Source organism: Lampetra planeri, chromosome 21 (assembly GCF_965212315.1).
Source record: "Lampetra planeri chromosome 21, kcLamPlan1.2.h2, whole genome shotgun sequence".
In the NCBI taxonomy this organism is placed as follows: Eukaryota; Metazoa; Chordata; class Hyperoartia; order Petromyzontiformes; family Petromyzontidae; genus Lampetra; species Lampetra planeri.
This window is the reverse complement of record NC_136127.1, coordinates 5,713,852-5,740,151: the sequence shown is the minus strand read 5'-3', so window position 1 is coordinate 5,740,151 and position 26,300 is coordinate 5,713,852. Positions and strand designations below refer to the sequence as shown.

The window sequence follows — 26,300 nt, the reverse complement described above, 5'->3', positions numbered from 1 at the left end:
CCTACGAATCTCAGCTAAACTACACCACGAACGAGGAGCGGGCAGCGAAGAGCGAAGTCCTTTCCAGTTGATCCCCAAAAACGATCCCTGAATGCCCTCAGGCACTCCCCCTTTATTTTCCAAGCCGCGGCCTCGCTCCCCCCTCGGCCGCGTCATCGGCCACGCCCCCTGCTGTATCAAGCCCGGGCTCCCGGCCTCCGGTCACGTGTCCCTTAAGCCTCTAATGGGGGCTCCCGACGCTCACCAGCACTCCAGCACCCGAGGCTGGCGCAACAGCACAGTGACCCTTATTTGTGTCACTACACATTTCTACGTGATGGGCCACTTCGTTTAACTCTTTGGTTCTTTCGGTAAAGTCACGTATAAAGAGAAAATAATAAATTAAACACTTCGTTTAACTATAATTTGTGGCCAGGTCTCTTCTGAAAAGAGCTGTACAGCTCAGTGGGCCTCACCTGCTAAAAATAAAATAAAAACATATATTACGTAATTTCGACGAGGCCAAATGAAGGCTTCTGATTGGTGCGTTCCTTCCAGGGTGACGCCCAGCTGCCCGAGCTGCACCCGTGCGACATTCGCCTGATGCTCAGCGAGCCCTCCGAGTCCCAGGACCCGGCGGGTGCCGCAGAGGCCCCTCTGGAGGGGCTAGGACCCGGCAGGGGGGCGCGGGGCGCCATGGGCGGCCGTGACATTGCAACAGCCGGCGTGGACGTGTGGCACATCCTGGACTGCGACTACAGCCGGATACCTCAGTCGAGCGTGGGCCAGTTCCACGAGGGTGACACCTACGTGCTGAAGTGGAGATACGTGCTGCTCGGCACGGGTGAGGGCACGGCTTTGTGTGCTAAACACCGGGTGTGTAACGACGCGTCGATTTGTCCACTGAAACCCATCCCTTACGCTCACGGTGCATGCTCGGAATTGTCGTGCGTGCATTAAGAAGGCGCATAATAATGTGGCGGCTGGATTGTTTGCATTTCGTGCGGATGCTTTGTGAACATTCACTTCAGGGTAAAATAGCGAATGAACGGGTACAAACTAGATGATCAAAATGAGAAACAGCAAATGTGACACAAATAGCACCAACTGTTGAAGCGTACGACTCTGAATCGTTACATTTAATTGAATTGCTGGAGGAGTGGATTGTTACATACCCACTTTACATATGGTCTACTTCTAGAATGTACTATGATTCTATCATAACCCCATCTGCATTGGAGCTTTTATGTAACTAAGTCTATTTAATGTCTGAATTGCTCCATCTATATAATGCATCTATAAATCTACCATATTTATACGACTACAATGTTACTATAAATGTGTTCAATGGTAATTTGCACCATATAATTGGGTCAGAGGTGCATTGGTGACCAGATCATACTATAAGCTCACTGACCTGAGTTCGAAACCTCGTCACAGCTAAAATCAGTGGTGACCCATATATCTGAACTGGTCCTCATCTCCCACCACTTTCTCCTCACGAACCTACACTGACCAGCATGGTGAAGACTGATCAAACAACTATCATCACCGACTTGTGTTGGAGGCCTTCATCCAGCAGTGGGTTGATAAAAGTGTATATTATTTAATTATTTAGAATAAAATAACTTATTATAATTGCACCATACCTCTTATAGAGCATACTAACTCAGTATGTCTAATACTTATTTCACACATATCTATAAGCTGTCACATGGGCGCAAGTGTGTCAGCTTCATCATCATCTTACTTTATCAAGTTCAATTCAACACCCATCAAACACAGATACGCTTCCAGTACTGTACTTTTTGACGATGTCTTGCACAGAGAAGAGACTGAATGTGCAACAGGCACAAATTATTATAAATTGATGTCTTAAGTTCCTTTAGCCACTCGAAGGTGCCAGTTGTTGCCGGCTGCTGAATTTTTTTGGTTGTCACCGCTACGGCGGCGAGATGTTTACTACCTCGCCTGGTATACAGGAGGGTCGTAGGTTCGCTCCCAACCCTGATGCCTGTATATTTGGAGTTTACATGTTCTCCCCGTGGTCGCATTGATCTTTCTCCCAGTCCTCGAGTTATTCCCTCCACATTTAGAAACATGCGTTTAGAGTATTTGGCTGCTGCAAATTTACACGCGATAAGCCACCTCGTTGAGCTATCATTTGTGGCCAGGTTCCTTCCGAAAAAGAGCTATACATCTCAGTGGGCCTTACCTGGTAAAATAAAAAATAGTTTTAAATAGTTTTATATGGTCTCGATGGGCAGCAGTTGAATTACGCGCCCCAGCGTTCACTCCGCTTCGCAGTCGCAGGCGGTACCGTGTTTTATGCGTCCCAGCGAGAGCGATCGCAGCTATGCCGCGCGTGTTCTCTGCACGGGCGAGTTTCCACTCGCGCCGTGTGCTTGTTTTAATGCGGCCAACGATCGTGATCCTGTGGGCGGTGCGCATTTTCGCCGGGGCCGCTCAGACTCCCGCGGACGGGGCCCCGCGGCCGGCACGGAGCGCTGCGCCTACTTCTTCTGGCAGGGCCGGCACTCCACGGTGGACGAGAAGGGAACGACGGCACTCATGGCGGTGGAGCTGGGGGAAGACCGGGGACCTCAGGTCACTTCTCCTCAACTTTAATCATTGTCACTGTCAGCAATAATAACAATCGTAACAATGGTAGAGCCACAGGATTTGTTTTTTTTGTGTGAGAGTACTGCAATGGGATATTTGGCCAATTCTATCAATACAGTGTTTGTGAAATGAATCAAGGGTACTCAGCGGGAAAAAAATCAACAAATACAACATGGCAACATTTAAAGCTCCACACAGATGGATTCAATAATCCTTGACTGTATTGCCAACTCCTGGCCATCTGACAGCCTAAGCCTGCAATGCTTGATATCGCAAGGCATTTTCTTTTCATTCTCCTATGATACCACACTCCATCTTCCTTAACTAATAAGATCTGACTACACTGAGCACATTCAGGGTGATTTGGTCATAGGTTAGATATCACTGTCATTATATCTCTTGACAGGGCCACACTGCTAAAACAATGACCCATGTGCGTGTTTGGGCGCGAGGAGTGCTGGTACAATGCTCAGCGCAATGCATTACTGATCTAACAATCGACTCGAGTTTGAGAACTTGTCCTGCGCTTCCCCTAAGTGAACTCAGCCGTAAATGAGCACCTTGTGTGGTGTGCAAATATCAACACTAGGGAGACAATGGTGGTTGGGGTGTGGTTCAGACCACACCATTCCTTCACGTGCCATGCTGAACCTTCATATAAGTTTGGCAGGAGTTGCCTTAACAGTCTGAATGGATACACGAGGGATCTTTGTCCGTGGTTTTTTGTGTGTTTTGTAGGTTCCAGTGACCCAAGGCAGAGAACCTCCTTCTTTCCTGCAGCTCTTCCAGGGTGGGATGACCGTGCACGCTGGCCGGAGAGAAGAGGAGGAAGCTGGGACCCAGGGTCAGCGGCATTATTTACTCGCACTACTATGCGTGCACCTACACCCACGCTCACATGCATGGAGTGCCTAAATTAATCACGTGTGCATTCTAGGCTCAGCACATCTAAGGTGTGCCTGTTTTCAAATGACCTGGAATGTCCCTGATGCTGTCAGATCTTGGTAGCTAAGGATGGTTGAGTCTGGAAAGTGCTTGCGTCGGTGACCACTATGCATTAAACAGGTGACAGGCGCTTTTGTGGAGCTATGTTGTGGGCAACAGAAACATCCATTGTTGTACATTACTGTAGTACATTACCAAGTGTGTGGTAACTGCCTCCAACCAACCCTCACCAATCAGGATGTTGATGTCCGGTCAAATGACCCCCACGACCCACAAGGTCCTCATCCAACAGTAAATTCAGAAAAAGGGGGAATTTATTTATTTATTATTATTTTAGAATTCCACCATGATTCTTCTCTAGCTTCTGTAGTTTTTTGCATACTGACGTCATACCCCCGTAACATTGAATTCATTTCTGTAAGTCACTCGTCACATGGGCGTGAGTGTCATTATCATTAGCATACTTACATTTTAATAAATATTACCACAGGTATGTACATCATGGCTTGGTGAAGTATGGTCATACATTCCTAATGACTGCAGATGATTCGCAAAAGGGCTGAAAATTCTTTGTGCTTGCCACAAATGAACCACAATATCTTGCTGATCTTGTCAAGGAGCATAAACCATCACGCGAACTCTGGTCATCCTCGTAGCGGCTTTTGGCTAGCCATAAAACAAAGACGGTCACTGCATCGCGCATTTTCACATGCACTTCTGTGGCCGTCTGGAACGGTCTTCCTTCCAATATTAGGAAGCCACTGGAGCTACGCACTTTCAAATCTCGATTGAAAACTAATTTCTATACAACTGATTTTTGTGTTTAATTTGTTTTCCTTTCACCGCACCTCCATACATGTGTAATACCGTTGAGGACTCTTGGACACCCGGGGTTGAGGCACACGTATTTATTCCGCAACAGTTGTCACAACCGCGGACATACAATACTGGAGGGGGTATCGGCCCCCTCACCTGGCTAGCTGGGAATACACTGCTAGCTATCTCTGACCTACCTCCTAGTCCTCCACTAACGGGCTAGGGGAGGCTGTCTGGCCCGACACTGGTAAGTCGGGTTACGGTACCCGGAGTCTCAGAGCACTAGCTCTGGTTCTCGGGACCATGCCGCTGGCTCGGTCCTGCGCGGCCCTGACAAGGGCGGCGTCCCAGGGGAGTCCAGGGCTCTAGCTAGACGATCTTTGGTCTTCACTGGTTTAGCTTAACATTCTGCCCCGAGCCCTCTGACACATCCCCCTTTATACTCAACCCCCGCTGAGGGGTGGGGCCCCGGGCTGCCTGGTGCGGACGTCGTTGAGAGCACCCCCCCCCCGTGCACTCACGTAGCCCCGCCCACTGTGTTTGTTTCCCATAAGCTGCCATGCATAACGGCTCTCTCTCTAACACCCCTACACATGTATAATCGTTGTTTTTTTAGTTGCACCATAATCACAGCATATGGGATGCGCACGTGTCTGTGTTAGGTGACTGGCGGCTGTACTGCGTCCGGGGCGAGGTACCGGTGGAGGCGCACCTGCTGGAGGTGGCGTGCCACGTGAGCAGCCTGCGCTCGCGAGCCCACATGCTGCTGCTCAACGTGCACCAGGCGTCCATCCTGCTGTGGCATGGCTGCAAGGCTCAGCCATCTGGCCGGCCCGTGGCAAAGCAGGCAGCCAAACGCATCGGCGAGCTGTGAGTGCTTGTGTGTGCTGCGTGCGTATGTGTGGAGCGCCGCGGTGGCGAGATGTTAACTACCTCGCCTGGTATGCAGGAGGTCGTGGGTTCGATCCTGACCCTGACGCCTGTATATTTGGAGTTTGCATGTTCTCCCTGTGGTCGTGTGAATCTTTTTTTGGGTCCTGTGGTTTTCCCCTCCACATTTAGAAACATGTGTTTCGTGGATTTGGCTGCTATAAATTTCCACATGATAAGCCACTTTATTACGCCAGGTCGCTTTTGAAAAAAAACTATATTGCTCAGTGAGCCTTACCTTGTAAAATAAAAAGTGTATTAGTGTGTGCACGTGTACTGATGTTTGCTGTGAGCAGGTATCGAACCTGGCGATCAGAGTTTCATTCCCGCTCACAGGTATCTGAACCCGGCTTGGGTCTCCCCTATATTGACTCAGCCTTAAATGAGTACCTGTTGTGTTGTATAAAACAACAGCAACTGCCATGGTGTAACCACAGCACCATCTCATGTGCTGTGTTGACCTTCATAGGTGCTCACGAACAGCAATTTCTTTGACTGCCTGTGTAGCCTATATGAGATGTCTTTGTTTGTATGGTGGTGAGCGGTAGTGTAGTGGTTAGAGCACTGCGCTTTGAACCCAGAGACCCGAGTTCGATACCCAGCCATGGCTAACATAAGTGATGATTATCTGAACTAGTCCTGGGCCTGGATCAGTACCCAGGTTAGCTCAGCCTTAAAGTAGTACTAGGGGCAGTATGGAAAACATCAGAACGGGTGAGATAAATGCAGTCCGGCATTGAGCTGGTCACTATCTTCATAGATCCTCAATAACAGCACTTGCCCCAACAACCTGTATAGGTTATATTGGGGTATTTATGTCTTTGCATACATGTATGTATATGACAAAGGATCCCTGTATATCCTTTAACAAACTGCTAAGGCAAGTGCCTTCAGCAAGCAGCTATTAACAATGGCATGGCGTCGAGAGGGTGGTATGGTATGGTCAACATTGCCAGTGGAAAAACAAAGGTAGCCATGAATTCGTGATAGAGGCCCCATTAAACCCTCCTGTAGAATGCCAGCTTTAGTTGGTAGGTGCTTGATAATAAATGGCACTTGTTCTGGCAGTTAATATTCTTTAATGCTAAATGGCAATAGCAATTTGTTTATCTGTATATGTGTGCACAATATTATCTGACTCTACCATCATCAGCCTTAACATATCCCCTCCCTTGGCTGCCACTCTATCATTAGTCTCAACCACCATCTATTATCTCCTTTAGCGACAAGTCTTGCACAAGCTCACTCACTATTATTAAATCAATATCATGTCTCTAGATTGCATATGTCCTCTAATCCATGTGTTTCTCTCTCTCTATCTCTCAATGTATATGCAAGCATGCATATTTTCATCTTTTGTTCCATTTTCTTTCTCGACGTTTCCGTGTTTCTCATCCACGTGGCATTGCTAACCTTGTCGACCTCATTGCAGCTGACCCTAACGTAGCTGCCACTGGTGGTGTGTGCGTGCAGGTGCCCGCTGGAGGCAGGGCTGCACAGCAGCAGTCGCCTGAACATTGAGGAGTGTGAGGAGGGGGCTGAGCCCACGGCATTCTGGGATGCGCTCGGGCGCCGCAACCGCAAGGCATACGACTGCATGCTGCAGGGTGTGTGGCGCACGACTCTACGCCCCATTCGTCTACCTGCGCCCTCGCAACCTTACCTAAACTAAACTATTTTTATTTTACCAAGTAAGGCCCACTGAGCTATGTAGGGCTTTTTTCAGAAGCGACCTGGCTACAAATTATAGCTCAACCAAGTGGCTTATCATGCGGAAAGTTATAGCAGCCAAATACTCTAAATGTATGTTTCTAAATGTCGAGGGGAAAACCGGAGGACCCGGAGAAAAATCCATGCAACCACTTGAACAGTGATGTGAAAACTCCAAATGTACAGTCGTCAGGGTTGGAATCGAACCGATGACCTCCTGCATACCAGGCGAAGTAGTTAACATCTCGCCCACCACGGCGCCCAGTGGCGTAGCATGATTGGCATGGGCTCTCATGCAAGGAATTAAATGGAGCCCCCTGTCCAATATCCTCCACTTTGTAGGCCAGTTCCTGGATCCTGCATGGCCCCTGGAGCAGTTGCACGTCCTGCACACTTGATAGCTACGCCACTGCTTGCGAGTCATCCTTGTGTAATGACGACTTGACACACTTCTCTTGAGATGGCACTTTATTGAAGACACGTTCACTTGACATCAGGCGGAGACCCCACTGCGACAGCCCCGAGTCTCCCGCACATCTCCCCTTTTATATACCGACACGAGGCCACGCCTCCCTTCTCGATCATTCTCGCTGACTCTGGACGCTGGCTCTACCGGCAGACTCCACCGTCCTCTGACCACGCCCTCCTTCTCGAATATTCCCTTAGCCACCAGTCCCTTCCCACTCACACAAATAAACCTGTCATTACCTCCCGTGGACATGAGTGCATTCGTACTGCAGGCTGACCCCTCACATCGCATGCAGGCTCTATTGTCATTACACTTGTTTCACATTCATCCTACATTTTTGTCAACTAGTGCATCCCTTTCTATCATCATCTTCTCTCTCTCTCTCTGCATCCCAAAGTACTTGCTGTGTTGTATTTTTGTTCATGTCTGTGGTGTTTGTGTGGCCATCCATATCTTTATCTGCCTGTATCTCAGCCTTTTTCTATCAGTGTCAATGTATGCTTCTCAAATATGTTCATGCTTGTATGCATGTCTACTGTATGTTTATGTGTGTGTATCCCGTTGTATTTGTGTGTGTGTGGGGGCGAGTGGTGGCATTTTTAAAGCACTGCTCTATGTACCCAGCAAGTTAAGTTAATGTCCCGGCTAGAGCTACGACCAATGTCAAGTGATATCCGAACTAGTGCCTCGCCAAGGTGAACAAGCCATAAAATGACTACCTGGTCCACTGTGTAAACATCGGCACTGAGGAGACGAATGAGGCCAGGCGTGGTGTTCTCCACACCGACTCCCTTGCCCTGTGTCGGCCTTAATAGATGCTCTCTGGACACGTGGGATCTGTGTGCGCGTGTCTGTGTGTGCAGACCCAGGCAGGTTTAACTTCACCCCGCGGTTGTTCGGCCTGGAGGTGTCGTGTGGCCGTCTGGTGGCGCGGGAGCGGCTGTACGCGGCGCGCATTCCCGGAGCCGTTTGCTCCACCCCATTCCTGCAGGACGAGCTGTACAGCGGCAGCCAGCCGGGTGTGTGCGTGCGTTTGTGAACAACATTAGCCGATTGTGTGTGTCCATCCCAAGTCAGCCAGGCCTATGTGTGTACATCGGCACCGCTTAGACATGTATATCTCCCAGCTAAGCTAGGCGTGTGTATCTACGGTACGAGTCATCGGCGCTTTGCACTGGGGGTGAATATGAATAAAGAAATGGATGCTTACCACGTTTTTTATTTTTTGTCTGGATAAAAGTGAGCGTGCTGCGTTATGAACCTGGAAACTTGAGTTTGATTCCCAACCACTGCTAATAGCAGTGGCGAGTGATATCTGAACTTGTCCTGAGCCTCTTAGAAGTCGACTCAAACTTAAATTAGTACCTAATGCGATATAAAATCAAGTGGTACCGAGGAGACAAAGAAAGCTGGGTTTGGTAGTGGCCACACGTTTCAAGTTTCCACATCAACTCATGTGCCCTATCCATCCTTAACAGGTGCTCTCTATCAACACTTGCCCCAACAATATATAGATTGAAAACTCATTTCTTTATAACTGCTTTTTGCGTTTAGTTTGTTGCCCTTCCCCCGCACCTCTGATTAGCACGGTTGGCTATGTACGGTACGAAAGAAGTTCAACATACACACACATATCCAAGTGAACAATACTTTCCACAACAGTCTCTGTCGCTACAAGTTGGCATACTTATCTCTGTGTGTGAGTGCAGCCCTGTTCATGGTGGACAATCACCAGGAGGTGTACCTGTGGCAGGGCTGGTGGCCCAACGGGGGTGACCCCCACTCAAACTCTCCGTCTCGCCTGCTGTGGGACCAGGCCCACCGAGCTGCCATGCAGACTGTCCTGAGCTACTGCACAGGTGCGCGCATGTGCAGGGCCACGTGCTGAGCATGTGCCCCACATGGCCTTTTATAATTGTGCATTCATATGGTGATCAAATGTCTCAGCATCTCACAGCACCTTACATGACATTTCATCTCAGCCATTCAATGGCAGCTGTCCCTGTGCGGCACAATGTGACGCAGTGCCTGTCTGCAAATGGGTATTGGTCTGCCAGTAGGGGACAATAATTCCGGTGTGTGTTTCCAACTAACTAAAAGCAGGTAGCAACAGACAACATTGATTATTGTACATCAGATAAGAATTAACCCATTGTTTTTTAATTGAGCCAAAGACATAGGAACACAGAAAAAGAGATGATGATTATCATGATGATAGGGAGTTCCAAAGCCAGCAAAAGTACAAGACGTAAGAACCATTTTTTTTATATTGATCAAGGTTACAAGAATCCTGCAAAGAGAGGATACAAGATAGTCCCAAAGACAATAACAGACAGCTTGAATTACAGCACACAGTTATTAATTTCAAACAGAACAGTCCAAAACGCTGTTTCAGGACATTATTTTGAACTTGCCTTTTGCCCGTCCAAGGACGGGTGTATTGCAGTAAATCTGAAACTTGCAAGCAAAAAGCAGACCGCAACGTGATATTCATTGCATCCATTCGTATGCAATTTGTAAGACCGTGGTGACACAGACTTATTTCATTTAAAGGTTATAATCCCTTGATCATCATGACGTCCTTTTTACTTTGATGTCTCAATAGCGTTACAGAGATTGCGTGACGTGAGGGTTCTGCCTTTGTAGTGAGGGTTGTAAGTTGATGGTGAGGAGGGGGGAGGAGGCGCCTCGCCCCCCATGTGGATGGCCTCACCCGCTAATTATTGTGTCCATTTGGAGGACGTCACCTGTTCATGATTATTAATGAGGGGGGTTATTCGATGTGGAGTGACGTCGCCTGCTCATGATTATTAATTAATGAGGGGGTGTCCATGTGGAGGACGTAATCTGTTCATGATTATTAATGAGGGGGGCTGGTCGACGTGGAGTGACGTCACGTGCGGGACACACAGACATTCTTGGCTCATTATAGTAGTAAATAATTTTAATGAAAACCTCACTGACAAAAATGGTGAATCCATTGATGTATGTCCTGTTATACACCTGTAATAAAGGACTCGATTACTGGGTCTGTCTCCGTTGTCCTTTATTTGGGTTCTTACACTTGTCCCACACGGCCCTCACTCAGAGCCCCTCCGCTTGGCAACTCCACAGCTGCCTTCGCTCCCGTAGCCTCCTCGCTCCTGCAGCCCCGCTGCAGATCTCCTGTGCAGTCCTCCGGCTTCCCTCACTGCAGCTCCACCGCTGCTCCTCGTTCCTCCGTGCTCGGTCACCGCTGGCCGACGGTGCCGAGTCTTACTCTGCGTGTGTGGCGATCTCGCCACTCTCCAACCTCCGCCCTGCGTGGCCTCACTGTAACTCTATCTCCCACACTCCCCCGTCTCTTCCGGTATCTCTCCCTTAAGACCTCACCCCTCTCTCACACGTGACCTAACTCCTCCCCCCCATGACGTCATATCCGCGAAGCCGTTTACGCCCGCATTACACCACCCTCCCCCGTAGAGAAAATCCAGCCGACCTCGGCTGAACAATAACGAGACAAGTAATGCGGGCGAACACAACCATCACACATTCAAGGACAACGAAGCATACAATAAATATAACAACAACAACAACAACAAAACACAACAGTAAAATTCAACGAAATGTAAGGGACTTTGAGCGCGTTCGGGTCGCCGGTCCGTCCCGGACGGGCGGCGGCCCTCCTGCAGACCGGGAACGTGACGGGGTTTTAGGAGCGACAGGATGAAGTCGTCCTGTCGCTATTGGAGGCCTGTCAACGTCCCGGTCCCGTGTCCCTGAAGGCCCAGCGTCGGGGGTGCGTCGCGATCGTGTCTGCGACGGGGTCGGAAGGGCGGCGGGGCTCGGAGTCCCCGCAGCCGTGGTAGGCACACCCCGAGCAGTGTCTCCTGTCTCCAGCAATGTCACGGCCGGCTTGTCTGTAAAAGGCACGACAGGCGCTCTTGCAAGGTCAACAGGCACAGGCAAGGATGAGTCGGCAGCCACAGACCCCGGCAAGGCAACATCAGGAGATGACGCATCGTTTTCGAGGGGCCACATATGGTTTCAAGCGCGACGTGTGAACGAACCAACGCCGAGATCCAAACCGAACACGCGCGGACTGTGGGTGGGGAACCTCGATGAGGCGAACCGGCCCTTGCCATGGTTTGTGTAATTTAGGAGAGGTACCTGGCCGCACCTGTGGGCAATGGAGCCAGGCCATGTCCCCCACCTTCCAGGGGCACTCCCCCTTTGAGCGTCGAGCACACCGTTCGTTCCGGGCCTGGGCTTTGGCAGTAGCCATGCGGGCCCCTTCCCGCGCCTCAGTAACCCGGCGAACGGTATCCTGAATGTAATCAGGAAGAGGCTTAGCAGGTCCCCTCACTCCAGTTCCCAACTGCACATCCATTGGCGGCACGTTCTCGCGACCGTACATAAGGAAAAACGGCGAATATCCTGTAACCGCATGCGGCGTCATTCGGTATGCCGAAAGTACCCCAGGGATATGCAAATCCCAATCCGATTGTTTTTCACTCACGGTGTGACACAACATGGCGGACAAAGTCCGATTTAGCCGTTCGACCATACCATCCGTTTGTGGGTGGTAGGGAGATGTCCGTATCTTTTTAGTTCCAAGAGCCGCACACACCTCCCCCAACAATTTAGAAAAAAAATTCCGGCCTTGGTCTGTGAGGAGCCTCTCCGGCGCCCCCTTGTCCATAACGTACCCGAATAGAAAGGCGTCTGTGATAGACGCCGCTGACTGGTCAGGCAAAGGCCAGGCCATCGGCCAGCGGGAGAGGTACTCCACCCCAACTAGCAAGTATTTATTACCCTTAGCGGATGGCGGGAAGGGTCCCAAAATGTCCAACGCCACCAATTCGTTAACTCTAGACACCTGAATAGACTGTATGGGCGGCACATATGGTTGTTTAGGTGGTTTTCGCCGGGCACAATCGGGACACACGCGAACGTGACCGACGACATCCGTTGTCATGCCGTGCCAAAAATAGTCTCGCTGCAGCGTCAATAGGGTCTTCTGCACCCCCAGATGTAAAAGCGTGTCCCCATGCAGAGTCCTAATCAATTCGTACCGCAAGGATGCCGGTACAACCAGACGCCAGCGTTCCTGTAACTCTTCCCTCCACATCAGCAGACCATCGCGGAGAGCGGTTTCCGGCATACCCCCCGTACCCAGTCCCCCACTCTTCTTCGCAGTCCGATTCCGTAACGTGAACAATGAACCATCCAACATTTGTTCCCGAATCCACACAGCCCTTGGAAGATTCAAAATCCCATCAGCCGGTCCCGGCTCCTTTGGAGCTTCAGGCACGTCGACCGCCAACGCAACTGGCTGAGGGGGTTGCTGAATCGGCGCACATCTATGCGTCCCAGATGCGCATGCGCAAGGGGATCGCTGCAGCAACCTAGAAAGCGCGTCCGCATTCGCGTGACGCACCCCCTTCCGATGGTGAATTTGGAAGGAAAATTCTTGCAGCGTGTCCAACCACCGCGCCAACTGGCCGGATGGTTGGTCCATCTTGAGAGCATACTGCAAGGCCGCATGATCCGTGCGTACAATAAACGACCGACCGTAGAGATACGGTCGAAATTGGCGGAGAAAGAAAACAATTGCCAAAAGTTCCCTGCGTGTGACGCAGTAGCGGGTTTCTGCGGGAGACAAAACCCGGCTACCATACGCCACCACGCGCTCCACACCACCTTTTGACTGAGACAACACGGCCCCAATGCCCGTGTCACTCGCGTCCGTATCCAGAATGAAGGGGTGATCGAAATCAGGATAATCCAACGTCGGTGCCGTAGCCAGTCGATCGCGCAGGCCCTGAAACGCCGCCTCTTCTGGCGGTCCCCAAGCAAATTTCCTTCCTTTACCCGTAAGGAGGTGCAAGGGCCTCGCGATCGTCGCGAAATCCGGAACAAACCTCCGATAATATGAGGCAAACCCCAAAAGCCGACGTACATCCCCCACCGTGGCCGGGGTTGGCCAGTCACGGACGCATGCTGTCTTGTCCGGATCTGTGGCCACCCCGTCCGCACTTACGATATGCCCCAAATAGCATACGGACCGTTGCAGTAGGTGACATTTCTTAGGCTTAAATTTCAAATTTGCGGAACGCATCCTGGCGAACACCGCCTCCAACCGCAGTAAATGCTCATCAAATGTGCGGCTGAAGACGATAATATCATCCAAATATATCAGACATGTCTCCCACTGCAACCCCGTTAACACCAACTCCATCAACCTTTGAAATGTGGCAGGGGCAGCATTCAACCCCATCGGAAGACAATTAAATTGGAATAACCCCTGCGGCGTACGGAAAGCAGTCTTCTCCCGCGAGGGCTCGTCAAGGGGAAGCTGCCAAAATCCCGAAGAGAGATCTAGCGTTGAAAAGAACTTCGCCCCCGACAAGGCATCGAGGGAGTCGTCCATACGCGGCAGGGGGTACGCATCTGCCACAGACACTTTATTCAATTTTCGAAAGTCGACACAAAATCGCAATTTGCCATCCTTCTTTTTAACCAAAACAACAGGCGCCCCCATGGGCTGTTAGATGGAGATATTATGTCCGCAGCCAACATGTCATCCACTGCCCCTCGAACCTGATCTCGCTCCGCCGGACTCATCCGATGCGAGTTTAGCCGAATAGGGGCAGCGTCCCCTGTGTCAATATGATGGTAAAGCAACGAGGTGCGTCCCAAGTCCAAATCGTCGGAGCTAAACACATCAGAATAACTCAATAATAATTTACGAAGCGCGCAACGTTGTTCACCGGAAAGGGAAGAATTTTCCCCACACAATTCGGCGATCCAGCGATTATCTGCGGCACCAGGACCTGAAACACCACCAACCATGACCTGGCTGCCCAGATGATCTTGTGCCGTAAACGCCGTAGTGGCATGTGCCACAACCGTACCAGCCGGCACACACACATTTTCGGTACTTGCATTAAGCACCTGCAGAAACGGCTGCTGGTCTGGCCGGACAATAGTTTGCGCCCCAACGAGCGCCGCTCCGCCCGTTATGGTGGCGGACGGCGACAACAAAACCCCAATTGCACCCTGACGACCAGGTACAGGCTTCCGATATCGCAAGGGGATAAGCATCTGTGAGCCAGGTGGAATATCAACAGATACCTCGGACAGCGCCTGCACCTGAGCGACCAGAGCAGGCCGCCCCCAGGGCGACGGTAGAAATGTAATTTTTCGCCCACCCAGTAATTCAATGCAGTTTTGATTAATTCGAATTAGAATGGGCATCTTGGCCAGGAAGTCAGTTCCCAACAAGCAAGGAACCGTGAGGGACCTCGAAATTAACACAATTCCCGAGGCCGACACTCCCCCGATAGATATTTTAGCGTCCACCTGGCCCACAATGCCCATGCTACCCCCATTGGCAGCGACGCAGGAATCGTAAACCGGACGCACGGCCTCAGGTGGGATGTCCAACAGATGGAAAATTACATCCGATATAATGGTCGCGGACGCCCCGGAATCCACTAAAACACGCACGTCCACCCCTTGTATAGAACCAGGTACAGTGGACGAACCAGTAGCGGCCGCGACGACCCACCGTGCCAATTTACGCCACTGCGTTACCGAGCGACGTGGCCCAATCGATGGCCTCCCCCCGTTATTAACAACACCCGGATCGCACGACAACGGTGATGAGTGAGGTGTCAAGCCTTGCCGGGTGTCTGGTGCGCACCGACTTGCCTGTCCTGGAGGATCCTTCCGTGGCACGTCCGCTGTCGAGGCCTCCTGCTGGGGCGGACCCGGGACGCGGGCCCAGCAGTCCCTGGCGTAATGGCCTTTACGGCCGCAGCAGAAGCAGTCGATGTCGTTGCGCCACGCCGCAGGCCCCCCGTCCCGACGCTCCCGTGGCGGCGGCGCAGATCGCGGCCCCGGCCTACTGCGGGTCGACCACTGTGCAGAGGCGGCCTTCAGTTCCTGCGGGCCCCCCCCGTCAGGAACGTACACCGCCTTCTTGGGATCCCAACCCGTGGCATCTCCATCGACGATGGGCCCCCCCGTCCATGCCGTGACTTGCTTCCAACGGCGCAGGTTGAACTGGGCATCAAGACATTTAGCGGCCGCCCGGGATGTGAGCTTTTCGTGGCCACACACCGGCATAAGAATCCCCAAATCCCGGGACAGCTCGAGCATCTTACCCAAGATGAGAGGTTCGAGCAGGTCAGGCTCCGTCTCCGGGTATGCAGCCATGGCCAACTCCAATACCGCACCCCTGTATGCCACCGGCGACTCCTCGGGTGCTCGCTGACGTTGAACAAACCGGCGATGAGCATCATCCGGTGGCTCATATGCATCTGCCATCTCGTCAAAAACTCCTCTCGATGTTTTCTTCTTCTCGGCCTTTATAGAACGGAAGAATCTCACCGACTCGTCATCGAGAAGAGTCGGTAAAACCTCCAATGCTTCAGCGTCCGTCCACCTTGCTGAGCGTACCGCCGCCAGAAATCTGCAGGCGAAAGCACTCCAATCGCCCCCGATGGAGAATTCTTTAACGGTCGTGAGATGATGACTGCGACTCCTTGTTGCACCGTCCTCAGCCGATGACTCACCAGGCGGCATGTTCAAAATGGCATCGCATCGCAACGTGTTCAAGATGGCGGCCTCTCGCCGCGGAGAGCGCAAGATGGCGGCTTCCCGCTGTTCTTCTCCTGCCACGCCCAAGATGGCGTCTTCTTGCCGCGTGGCCGATGGCGCCGACAGCGGAGGCAAGGCAGCAACATGCGGACCTCCAACGGCTCTCCCCAACACCGTCCTCGGCGTGACGAGCTCGCACAATTGCGCGAGCACGATTTTCAGCATCTCCAGCTGCGCCGCCATCTGCCTCCATCGCCAATCCGCGTCCTCTGGTGCAGACGGGTCCACCGACGCGGCGACATCTTGGACTCCCGGACCCGTACTCGTTCCCGCACGGATCTCCTCCTCCATCGCAGGCAGGTCCACCGCCCGAGGAAGGTCGTCGTCGTCGGATGATGTAGCAGATGATGGCGCAGGAATATTCTTTCTTCTGAGCAGTTTTGACATGCCGTTTCACTTCTGACACCAGTGTAATAAAGGACTCGATCACTGGGTCTGTCTCCGTTGTCCTTTATTTGGGTTCTTACACTTGTCCCACACGGCCCTCGCTCAGAGCCCCTCCGCTTAGCAACTCCACAGCTGCCTTCGCTCCCGTAGCCTCCTCGCTCCTGCAGCTCCGCTGCAGATCCCCTTTGCAGTCCTCCGGCTGCCCTCACTGCAGCTCCACCGCTGCTCCTCGTTCCTCCGTGCTCGGTCACCGCTGGCCGACGGTGCCGAGTCTTACTCTGCGTGTGTGGCGATCTCGCCACTCTCCAACCTCCGCCCTGCGTGGCCTCACTGTAACTCTATCTCCCACACTCCCCCGTCTCTTCCGGTATCTCTCCCTTAAGACCTCACCCCTCTCTCACACGTGACCTAACTCCTCCCCCCCATGACGTCATTTCCGCGAAGCCGTTTACGCCCGCATTACACACCTGTTCATAAGATTATAACAATATAGGATACGATAATCTAGCATTAATATGTATAGAAATATTTTCATAATCTAGTGGTCGTACCTCATGCCAATAATCGTGACTTCAAGCCAGCATATCAGCAGTCTGGATTTTACTGGTAGGAACTTCCTGGTTACACCAGCCCACAGGGGATTATTGTGTCCGTCGTGCAGGGAGGGGCTGGTGGGGAGGGGAGAGTGGGGAGGGGCTGGGTGGGGAGGGTGGGGCTGGGTGGGGAGGGGAGGGTGGGGAGGGGCTGGGTGGGGAGGGTGGGGAGGGTGGGGAGGGGCTGGGTGGAGAGGGGGGGGGGGTGGGAGGGGTGGGGCTGGTTGGGGCGAGGCTGGTCACCCCGTGGTGCCCTTATAAAACTCAACGTTTAACCTACACACGCCGGCTTGTGCCCGCCCTCACAGTCGGGCATATTTGCGGAATACACCACGCCGCCGTTGACCCTGGCCATTGACCGAGCAACCCAACGTTCCTACCAGCTCCCTCCGCAGGAATGTGTTTTTGTTGTAAGCAATTAAGACATGATAGTTCAATAGATACGATTTAACAGATTTTCTTTCATTGACCAAGGGTATAACAATGTGGTAAAAATAAATCATGGGGATTACAAATAAAGTAGCATGAGGGAAAAAGGATGAAGAAAAATGTCGTAGCCTACAATGTGGTGATGAAACACACTATACAGTGAGGAAATATTCATTTTGATGGGGAAAAAAGTCCTTGACATTGGCAGAGTATCACATCTTTTTGTCCTTTATCTGCACCTCCAATTAGCACGGTTGTCAATGTAGGGTGTGAAAGAAGTTCAACATACGTACATACATTGACTGTGGTAGTCGTGATACAAGAGTGATACGCAGGTGAGTCAACAATAGTGAGAGACTGATTGCAATTAATCATTGAGCACAGTAGCATCAATCAACTGAGCTTATGCACGTTGCATTCTATCAAGCAGAGACAGGTACGAACCCGTGGCACCAACCCTGGTAGGAAGTGGGAGCATGTGTTACCAACTCACACTAGACGGCATACGTACAAATTCGTCGTTCGTTGCATTTGGAAGTGAATAACTAACACTTGGATCGAAACTAGCACGTATTGCTATCTTTCTGTATATAATAGCAATATAATGATTTACCCTCTCTGTTTTATGACTTGCAATGATTAAGGGTCACAATTCGATTCAAGATGTATTTTCTTGCCTCTTTATCTTGTTTTAAAATCGAATACTGCCTTGTTTGCATTGTATCTCTTGTAAATTGCAGTTTTTGTTCTACCTCATTCACTCCTTTATCCTTAATATTTAATTTAGTATATAATTTGTGTAAATCATAAACCATTGAGTTTTACAAGTGCGATTCTTTGCATGTATCGTGAGAGCTAAAATCGAATTTAATTGATTAAGTGAAAAATTGTTACATTTGTTACATCCCTACTATACGTTATTATTGTTGTTGTCTCGGAAGCCTCGTGACTTTTTCAGTAGGTCCTGACAAATTTTCTCAGGAGGAGGTGATGTTGCTATGTGTAATCTCAATTGAATTTGTGTGTGTTTGTGTGTGTGCAATGCCATGTATGGATGTAGCGAAGTCCCCAAGCCACCCCCCCAAGGCATACCTGATCCACGCTGGTCTGGAGCCCCTCACCTTCACCAATGTGTTTCCTTCCTGGGAACATCGGCAGGATGTCGCTGAAATCAGTGAGAAGGCAAGCCCTGCACCGCCATATCAACCCAGCATCGCACTGCTTGACGCACGCTTTTGGTCCAAATGTAATATTGAAGTTGCCTGTGTGGCAGCAGTTGGCAATGATGGCTGCACTGTGTTGATGATTCCTAACGAGAAGGAAACCACGATGCAGTTGGGTAAGTTTCCTGCTGCTTTATGAAATAATATGGCCACAACTTTGACTCTTTTTGGTTGGTCTGAATACGTGGGGCGCCAAGGTGATGAAATGTTATATCCCTTGCCTGGTATGCAGGAAGTAATGGGTTCAATCTGACCCTGATGTAATTATATTTGGAGTTTGCATGTTCTCCCCACGTATGATACAAGCCACTTTGATGAGCTATTATGTGTGACCAGGTCGAACCTAGTTTTTACACGCATTATGGTTTTGTCACATGACATGCAAGGCATAATGGGAGGACCGATTCAGTGGTTATCGCTCTTTTACTGTCGAGGAATCTCGTTTATTATGTATTATTACTCTTATTTGTTTATACATCATCTCAAATTTCTGCCTGATTAGTTTCTCATTTACAGACTGTATTATAATTGGTTTATTGTAAGGTTATTTGACAACCGGTGAGCCCATAACCATTTCCAGAATCGATTACAGGTTATGAAAATCACTAACCAGTAATTGTTTCCAGTGGAACATTAGCAATGAATTCACCTTTACCTTTTAACTGAGAAACGAGGGCAAATATACCACTTGGTAACCTAGGCCGCCATGTGAAAGTACTTGTTTGCCTGCTGTCGGTGCAAGGGCCTCCATTAGAGAGAACTCTTAGAAAAAATGTGGTGCACTCTTCCGCGCTAACCTGATGTCTTGCCAATCGACTCTGGTGTACCCATTTATACTGCTGAGTGAACAAGGGGGGTTTTTAAGAAACTTGGCCCTTTCTTTCAACTGAGATTAAATAGAACCATTGACCTCTAGGTTGTGCAAGTCCAGCGAAATAACCATGAACACCATGGCAGCTCCCTTTTTTTCAGTTAAAAAGTAAAAAATGCACGTTTAATGCTGTCCAATGCAGTTATTTTAATGCAGTTACCAGAAACGCAAAACAATTTTAAGAACTCTAGTTTATTGTCTTGTGCGGTGTTGATTCCCCATGCATGGCCACAGAATGTGCAGGCAAGCAGCCAGATCACGCTGGTGCAGGATGTGCTGGAGGCTCTGAGCCATCCTGGCACAGCGGGGGGCCGGCCCTTACCCGTGGGGGCCGAGACCCAGCCAGCCACACAGCCCCACAAGCCCGACACAGAGGTGGGTGACCATTGCTGTGTGCAGTAGAGTGAGACAGACATACATAAAGAGCCTAGCAATGGAGAAAGAAATGTTCCGTGTTTTTGCAGTCCCAATGTGACTCACCCTTTTTTTAAAGGAATGTTTTCCCTATAATCCAGCTCATTGGAGGCAATTACCAGTCGATGACATGTAATAATTAAACTTGATTTGAAGCTTTCGTGACTGCAAGGATTCATATTCTTAGGTTTTTTCGGTAAAGTCACGTAGGTTAAACAATTTAAAATTAAAATTAATAAAAGTAAAATAAAATAAAAATAAAATAATATGTATGTCTGTCTCACTCTACTGCTTGCTGTATCATTTACTTGATACCGCAAGCGTGCTGTGACGGTTCCACCTGAAGACGGAAGCTTGTGTTGCCTCCGAAACGTCGTGATTTTTATTATTTTATTTTTATTTTATTTTACTTTAATTAATTTTAATTTTTTTATCTACGTGACTTTACCGAAAAAACCTGAGAATAATAATTAAACTCTGAAATCTGTTGAGCTATGGGGTTGCCAATTCATGGCAGTACAGCAAATGAGTTTGTGAACTCGTTCATGCAGACTTTTGAGTGTTATCTCCTTGGATATGTGGTTTGTCTTTGGCTACTCTGGTTTCCTCCCACATGTAAAATTTTAAATAAAATAAATGAACCATTCTCATGCAGGATGCTTTTGAAAATGTCTTGAGACTCAGTGAGGCTTTTAAGATAAATATTTGACCTGATTAATTAATGTATGAATATAATTGCCAGCTTCTTCTTTTACTCCAGTCTTTGTGATCTGCTATGGTGTACCTTTCTCACATTTACCAGTCTTCTTAATTAAAATGCAATTAGGGTCCTTACACATTAAACCGACCTGACTATTGCTGCATATGAAGACCTGCAGCATTATGGTTCGAGGTGACTGGAGTTTGGGTAGCCCTGAAATAGACGAATAAGAAAGTTTTACAGATGACCTTCAAGGCTTTTTACCGTTAATCTGCTTTGTGCACGTGTGCTTGGCAGGTATACGCAGGAATGCCACAGGCAGAGTTTTCTGCCCTGCCACTCTGGAGGCAGCAGGAGCTCCGACAGGCAGCAGGGCTATCGTGAAAGTCTGCCTGTTTACCTGAAGACCCAACAGAGATGAAGTCCTTACCTTGCCTGGATAACTGTGCCTGTTCACACATTGGATCATAGAGTGTGCACCTCGGTCCCACTGTCATGAAATACAAATTTTTATGCGTTTAGAGCTGCGGTGATTTTTTTGTGTAACTGCGATGGAAGGCTGTTCTGGAGAGTATGTGAACTAGTTTATTGTAAGTGGGCATTTCACCTGTGGTGTTGCTGGCACTGTTATGGTCCTGAAAAAATATAGTGAAATTTAACCCATGCCGTTTAAATCGCAAGTACTGTGTTGTAGTTTGTGTTTGAATGACATGTACTAGCCTTGTGTATGGGCATGCACACACGAGTACAAATACACTTACATTGATATGTTTGTAAATACATTTTGGGGGAACTACACAATCAACTGTGGATTTGTTCAACCACCAGGATATAGCATTTCAACAATGGGCAGCTTGCTCCTAATTTCTGCAAACGTCATTCTTTAAGCACCTGCAGAGCATTGATTTATACGCCATAAGTGGATATCTGATTTTTTCATGGGTAAATGGGATGAGATTTCTTTTTTTACCCTAAGTGTGTGCTGTTCATTTTATGTGACATTTAGCTTTGCCCATGAATTACTGTGCAGTATCCACCACCTTAAGGACACAGTACCTTACTGACAAAAACAATGGCCGCTTGTATGGCCCAATGTGTCTGCAATGCTGTATTTTCATTTTTAATATTTTATATTTTTGTTTGGGTTGTTTTTGCTTTGTGTACAGTATTTGTCACAGGGATAGTTCAGTGTTAAACCACAGTGTGTAAGCATGGGTGATTGTTAACCCAGCTGTCATGTACAATAGTTAGCAGATACATAACTATGACCGCAGGGTTGAGTAGGCATTACCAAGAAATTTAGATTGTTGATCGTCAGCTCCTTATATGATGGCCTTATGAGCACGAAAACATGTTTTACGTGCGAGTTTTTGAATGTGTTTGCCATTAAGCTGGCATTTAAATGCACTGAATGGTGGGGGCAGTGGCTGTCTTTCTGGCAGTTTAGAAGGCCCAACCTCCCATATTTGAATCTTGACTTCCAGCTTTCGTGACTGCAGGAATTCATATTATTGGGTCTTTCGGTAAAGGTACGTAGATAGGTTGATCGCAACACAAGCGGGTTTTTTTTCTTTCTGATGACGAACGCTCGTGTTAGGAACAAATTTGGGACAAATTTAAAAGTGAATAAAATATTGTTCAGTTTTAATTTTATTCTACCTGGGTGCATCCGAGCATGGCCTAGTCAGCTTAAGTAAAGCGTTGCAAGGCTCCCTTTACCACATAAATTGCCTTGTACAAAATCACGCACTTACGAAAAAGTAATGATATTATGTAACTTTTTGTTGTGTATAAATCAACACATCTGTACAATAAAATGAGTTACAGTCAAGTTGATTGTACAGTACTTGAATACGTACTGTCGTTAAGGTTTTAAATATATGGGTGAACATTGTGCAAGCATACTTGCGAAAAGGATCACAAGGTAGTTTGCTTTACACTCTGGCTGGCCTGATGGCGCTTTATGAAATCTAACGTTGAATGTCATACAGCAATTGAAATTCATTTAATTCGCAATGTGGTGCATTCGTAAATTTATCGTACAGTAATTCTCTTGCGTATTGAGTACAAGCTTTACAAAATGTCCAATCTGTGCAGGACTTACATGAAGCCATTATAAAGAGGCAACTTGTGGGTGTTAAATTTGGCAATGGACTGCAGTAACTCGTGTTCGGTATGTTTGAAACTCGCAAAATAGACTGGCTTTTCTAGTGTTTTACTCTTTTGCCAATTTGAATACTGTACTGTATAAGCTGAACCCCATTTTAGGACTGTTTTGTAAAACTTGCATTGTGAAAAGGTAAGAAAGGAACTGCTACATTTTAAATACAGCACTGTATTGTCTATGTACATGAGTACAATTTTAGAATAGCACATGCAGATTTTGGAAACAGTGTTTGTATAAAAACTGTGCCTTTTATAATTGTAAAGCATAAGACAACTGAACAGCTTTTTTTGCATTTTATTTGTAAACTGATTTATCTATGCAAATGACGTCTGTGCATATGTAGTAACGCAAGGTGTGATGTGATGCTTACGAGTGATTAATAAACATGCATGTCAACCTGTCACTGTGTGCATGTCGTGTTGCAAGAGTTGATGACACGTTTAATCATAATGAAGGTTTTTTGGGGGTTAGATCGCGTAAATATACATGTGTCGTTGACTCACCACCACCCGGCACAGCCAATCAGTAAGGTATGTCACGTTAACAAAACATGCCAATTAGTTACTATCTTCTTGGTTCTTTCGGTAAAGTCACGTAGAAGGGAAATAATAAAAGTAAAACAATAAAATAATATAATAAATAATATATAAATGCAATAATATAAATAAATATTTAAACATGTAGAATGCTATAAGTAATAATATGAAAAATAGTATAAATACTATACTTATTTATTTATTATTATTATTTTCTTTCCCTTCTACGTGACTTTACCGAAAGAACCAAGAAGATGAATCCCTGCAGGCACGAAAGCTTTAAATCGAAAATTAGTTACTACTTCAACACACCTGTGTGTTGGAGAGTAAACCCGCAACATTTACAATCTGTGCCAATTGTATACAGGTAGTCCCCGACTTACGATGGAGATGCGTTACGACGATCACATCGTAAGTCGAAAATGTCGTAAGTCGGACCATCGTAAGTCGGGGACTACCTGTATACTCTTGAATTTTGACTGCCTTATTCTAGCTTCTGTGGAGGGCTTCTCGGCGCTTTGCCCGTCGTCCTCACTGATGTCCTCTTCTTCCCCCCCATGTGTGCAGATTCTACTGACTATTGTATGTCGGGTGTATAGGCATATATATGCCTATGCACAATGCAGTTATTTTTAGGGGGGGGAGGGTTCCCTGGCACAGCTTAGCAGGAACCCTCGGGGGGGGGGGGGGGTCGCGATCTGCACGAAGTAGAAGAAGCAGCAGCTCGCACTACGATTACTACGTACACACGGGGGTCTACATTTCACACTAGATAAACATGGCCCTGTACATTATATACAGGGTGTGTTAAAATGATGGACCCAATTTCAAAGCAGTATATTTCACGATGGCAACATGTTACAATTACACAAAAAGTTACAAACGGTTTAATGAGTTATCCAGTTTTACTAACCATTTTATAAATGCTCTATGTGCCCTCCGCCTGCTGTACGGACAACATCGAGACGATAGTTGAATTCGTCCCAAACGCCTCTCAAAGTGTCTTCTTCCACTGATGTCACCGCTGCCGTGATTCTGTTTTTGAGGTCATTCAGATTAGTCGCTAATGGTGGCACAAAAACACCACGGTCTTTGACGTATCCCCACAAGAAAAGGCCGCAGGGTGTGATGATGTCTGGGGATCTTGGGGGCTAAGAGTGTAGCGCCAAGTCTTGGGGTCCCGTGCTACCTATCCAACGTTGAGGCAGTGTGTCTTGCGAATGACTGAGGCTAGGGGCTGTTTCCGTGCTGGGAGAGGCATCTAGCGGTAATCATTTGAAACTCTATGCCCTGCCCTTTCAAGTGGTAAGAGTTTCATTTATGGGCTGTTCGTGGTTGCAGAGATATAGCGATTTCAAATCGGGCCCATTTTTTAAACACCGTGTATACATATTCTTTGGTTCTTTCGGTAAAGTCACATATAGTGACTTTGTGTTGCGATCGAAACGTCGTGATATATTATTTTTATTTTGTTTTATTTTTCTACCTACGTGACTTTACCGAAAGAACCAAAGAGTATGGATTCCTGCAGTCACGAAAGCTTCAAATCAACCCTGTATACAGGGTGCTTCAAATAATGTTAACACGTCTGAGAATTTGCAAAAGTACCACGAGAAATGTGCCTCCTGGCTCTGACTACTACTGTAAGAAGATTCCAGGCATGTGTTGACATTGATGGCGAACAAGTGGAGACTTTTTGACTTTTTGAAGCTATTAACATACATTTGTTATCATCTTACGATGTATTATCCGTTCTTTTTCGATTAAAAATGATAGTCCCATGTAGGTTTTAACACATTTTTTAAGGCACCATATCTCTAATTTTGGTGATCTGTGCCTAACACCTGACACTATACGCTGTGTGTAACGCTGGGTAGGCTCCGTGGATTTTCATGCAATTTTAAACATTTGTGTTTTTCATGAAAGGTTTATAAAATTGTTACTAATTATTAATTTATTCCAAGAATATTCAATTTTCTGATTAAATCCAAGTGCGCCCCTGTTTTTATATTTTATCTTTTTATTTTGCACACCATTACAGAATAATAATAAGTATTTTTTTCGGTTAATTTGTGACAATAGTATTTTTTGGACATGGAATAGAAGTTGATATAAAGAAGCAGAATCACTTTTCATTTTAACTCAGTGCAGTTTCACTTTGATGACTTTTGCTCGCGCTTATCATGCACATTTGTGAATGTCTTCATTCCCAGAATTGATCTGGTACCGTCTGGTGTGAATTTACCATTTATTTTGAAGCAAAGACAGTTGACAATCATTCCTGCATTTTATATCACTGTCAATAAGTCACAAGGACAAACTTTTGAGTATGTTGGACTTTATCTCAACGAACCTTGTTTTTTTTCCATGGACAACTTCATGTTGAATCTTGATTTGCTTTGTCAATATGCAAAAATCTAACCAACATCAAAGTACTGATTCAACAAAATTAATTTCAAGCAAAACTTTTTGGGAGATGATCGTCAATTTACACCAAATGTGATATATATAGATAATTTTTTGATTCAATAAATTGAATACAATCTTTAAATTGTCGTATTATAATAAAATTTACATTTTATGAATACGTCATTGACGACGAATTACACTGGTTAGTTAATACTTCAGCACACTGGTGTGTTGGAGAGTAGATCCACATCTACAAATTGTGAACAAATTGTAAACCCACAACATTATTCCTAATTTGCACGTTTTGTTTACGTGACAAACCTAACTAATTGGCTGTATCGGGTGTTGGTGGGTTAACCACACATTATATTAATGCGATCTAACCCAAAACAACCTTTATTATGAATATTGGTCGCGATGGCTTTCGTGTTAAACTAAGAAGTTTAATCTTCAA

General features: G+C 47.6%; 1 protein-coding gene across 4 annotated transcripts in view; it reads left to right on the top strand.

Moving 5' to 3' along the window:
- LOC144724558 (uncharacterized) overlaps positions 1 to 22,278 on the top strand; it is a 49,080-nt gene extending 26,802 nt beyond the window's left edge. For 3 of the 4 annotated variants that reach the window (XM_078603823.1, XM_078603822.1, XM_078603824.1), the window contains exons 17-26: positions 538 to 823; positions 2,450 to 2,586; positions 3,340 to 3,445; positions 5,025 to 5,232; positions 6,766 to 6,899; positions 8,335 to 8,490; positions 9,181 to 9,330; positions 18,587 to 18,708; positions 19,855 to 19,995; positions 21,032 to 22,278. In XM_078603823.1, coding sequence (XP_078459949.1) covers positions 538 to 823; positions 2,450 to 2,586; positions 3,340 to 3,445; positions 5,025 to 5,232; positions 6,766 to 6,899; positions 8,335 to 8,490; positions 9,181 to 9,330; positions 18,587 to 18,708; positions 19,855 to 19,995; positions 21,032 to 21,118 — 1,527 coding nt within the window. In that variant the 3' untranslated portion in view covers positions 21,119 to 22,278. Of the gene's footprint in view, positions 1 to 537; positions 856 to 2,449; positions 2,587 to 3,339; positions 3,446 to 5,024; positions 5,233 to 6,765; positions 6,900 to 8,334; positions 8,491 to 9,180; positions 9,331 to 18,586; positions 18,709 to 19,854; positions 19,996 to 21,031 lie in introns of those variants that run through there. The other variant, XM_078603825.1, reaches the window with a different exon arrangement.
- Positions 22,279 to 26,300: the final 4,022 nt, after the last annotated feature.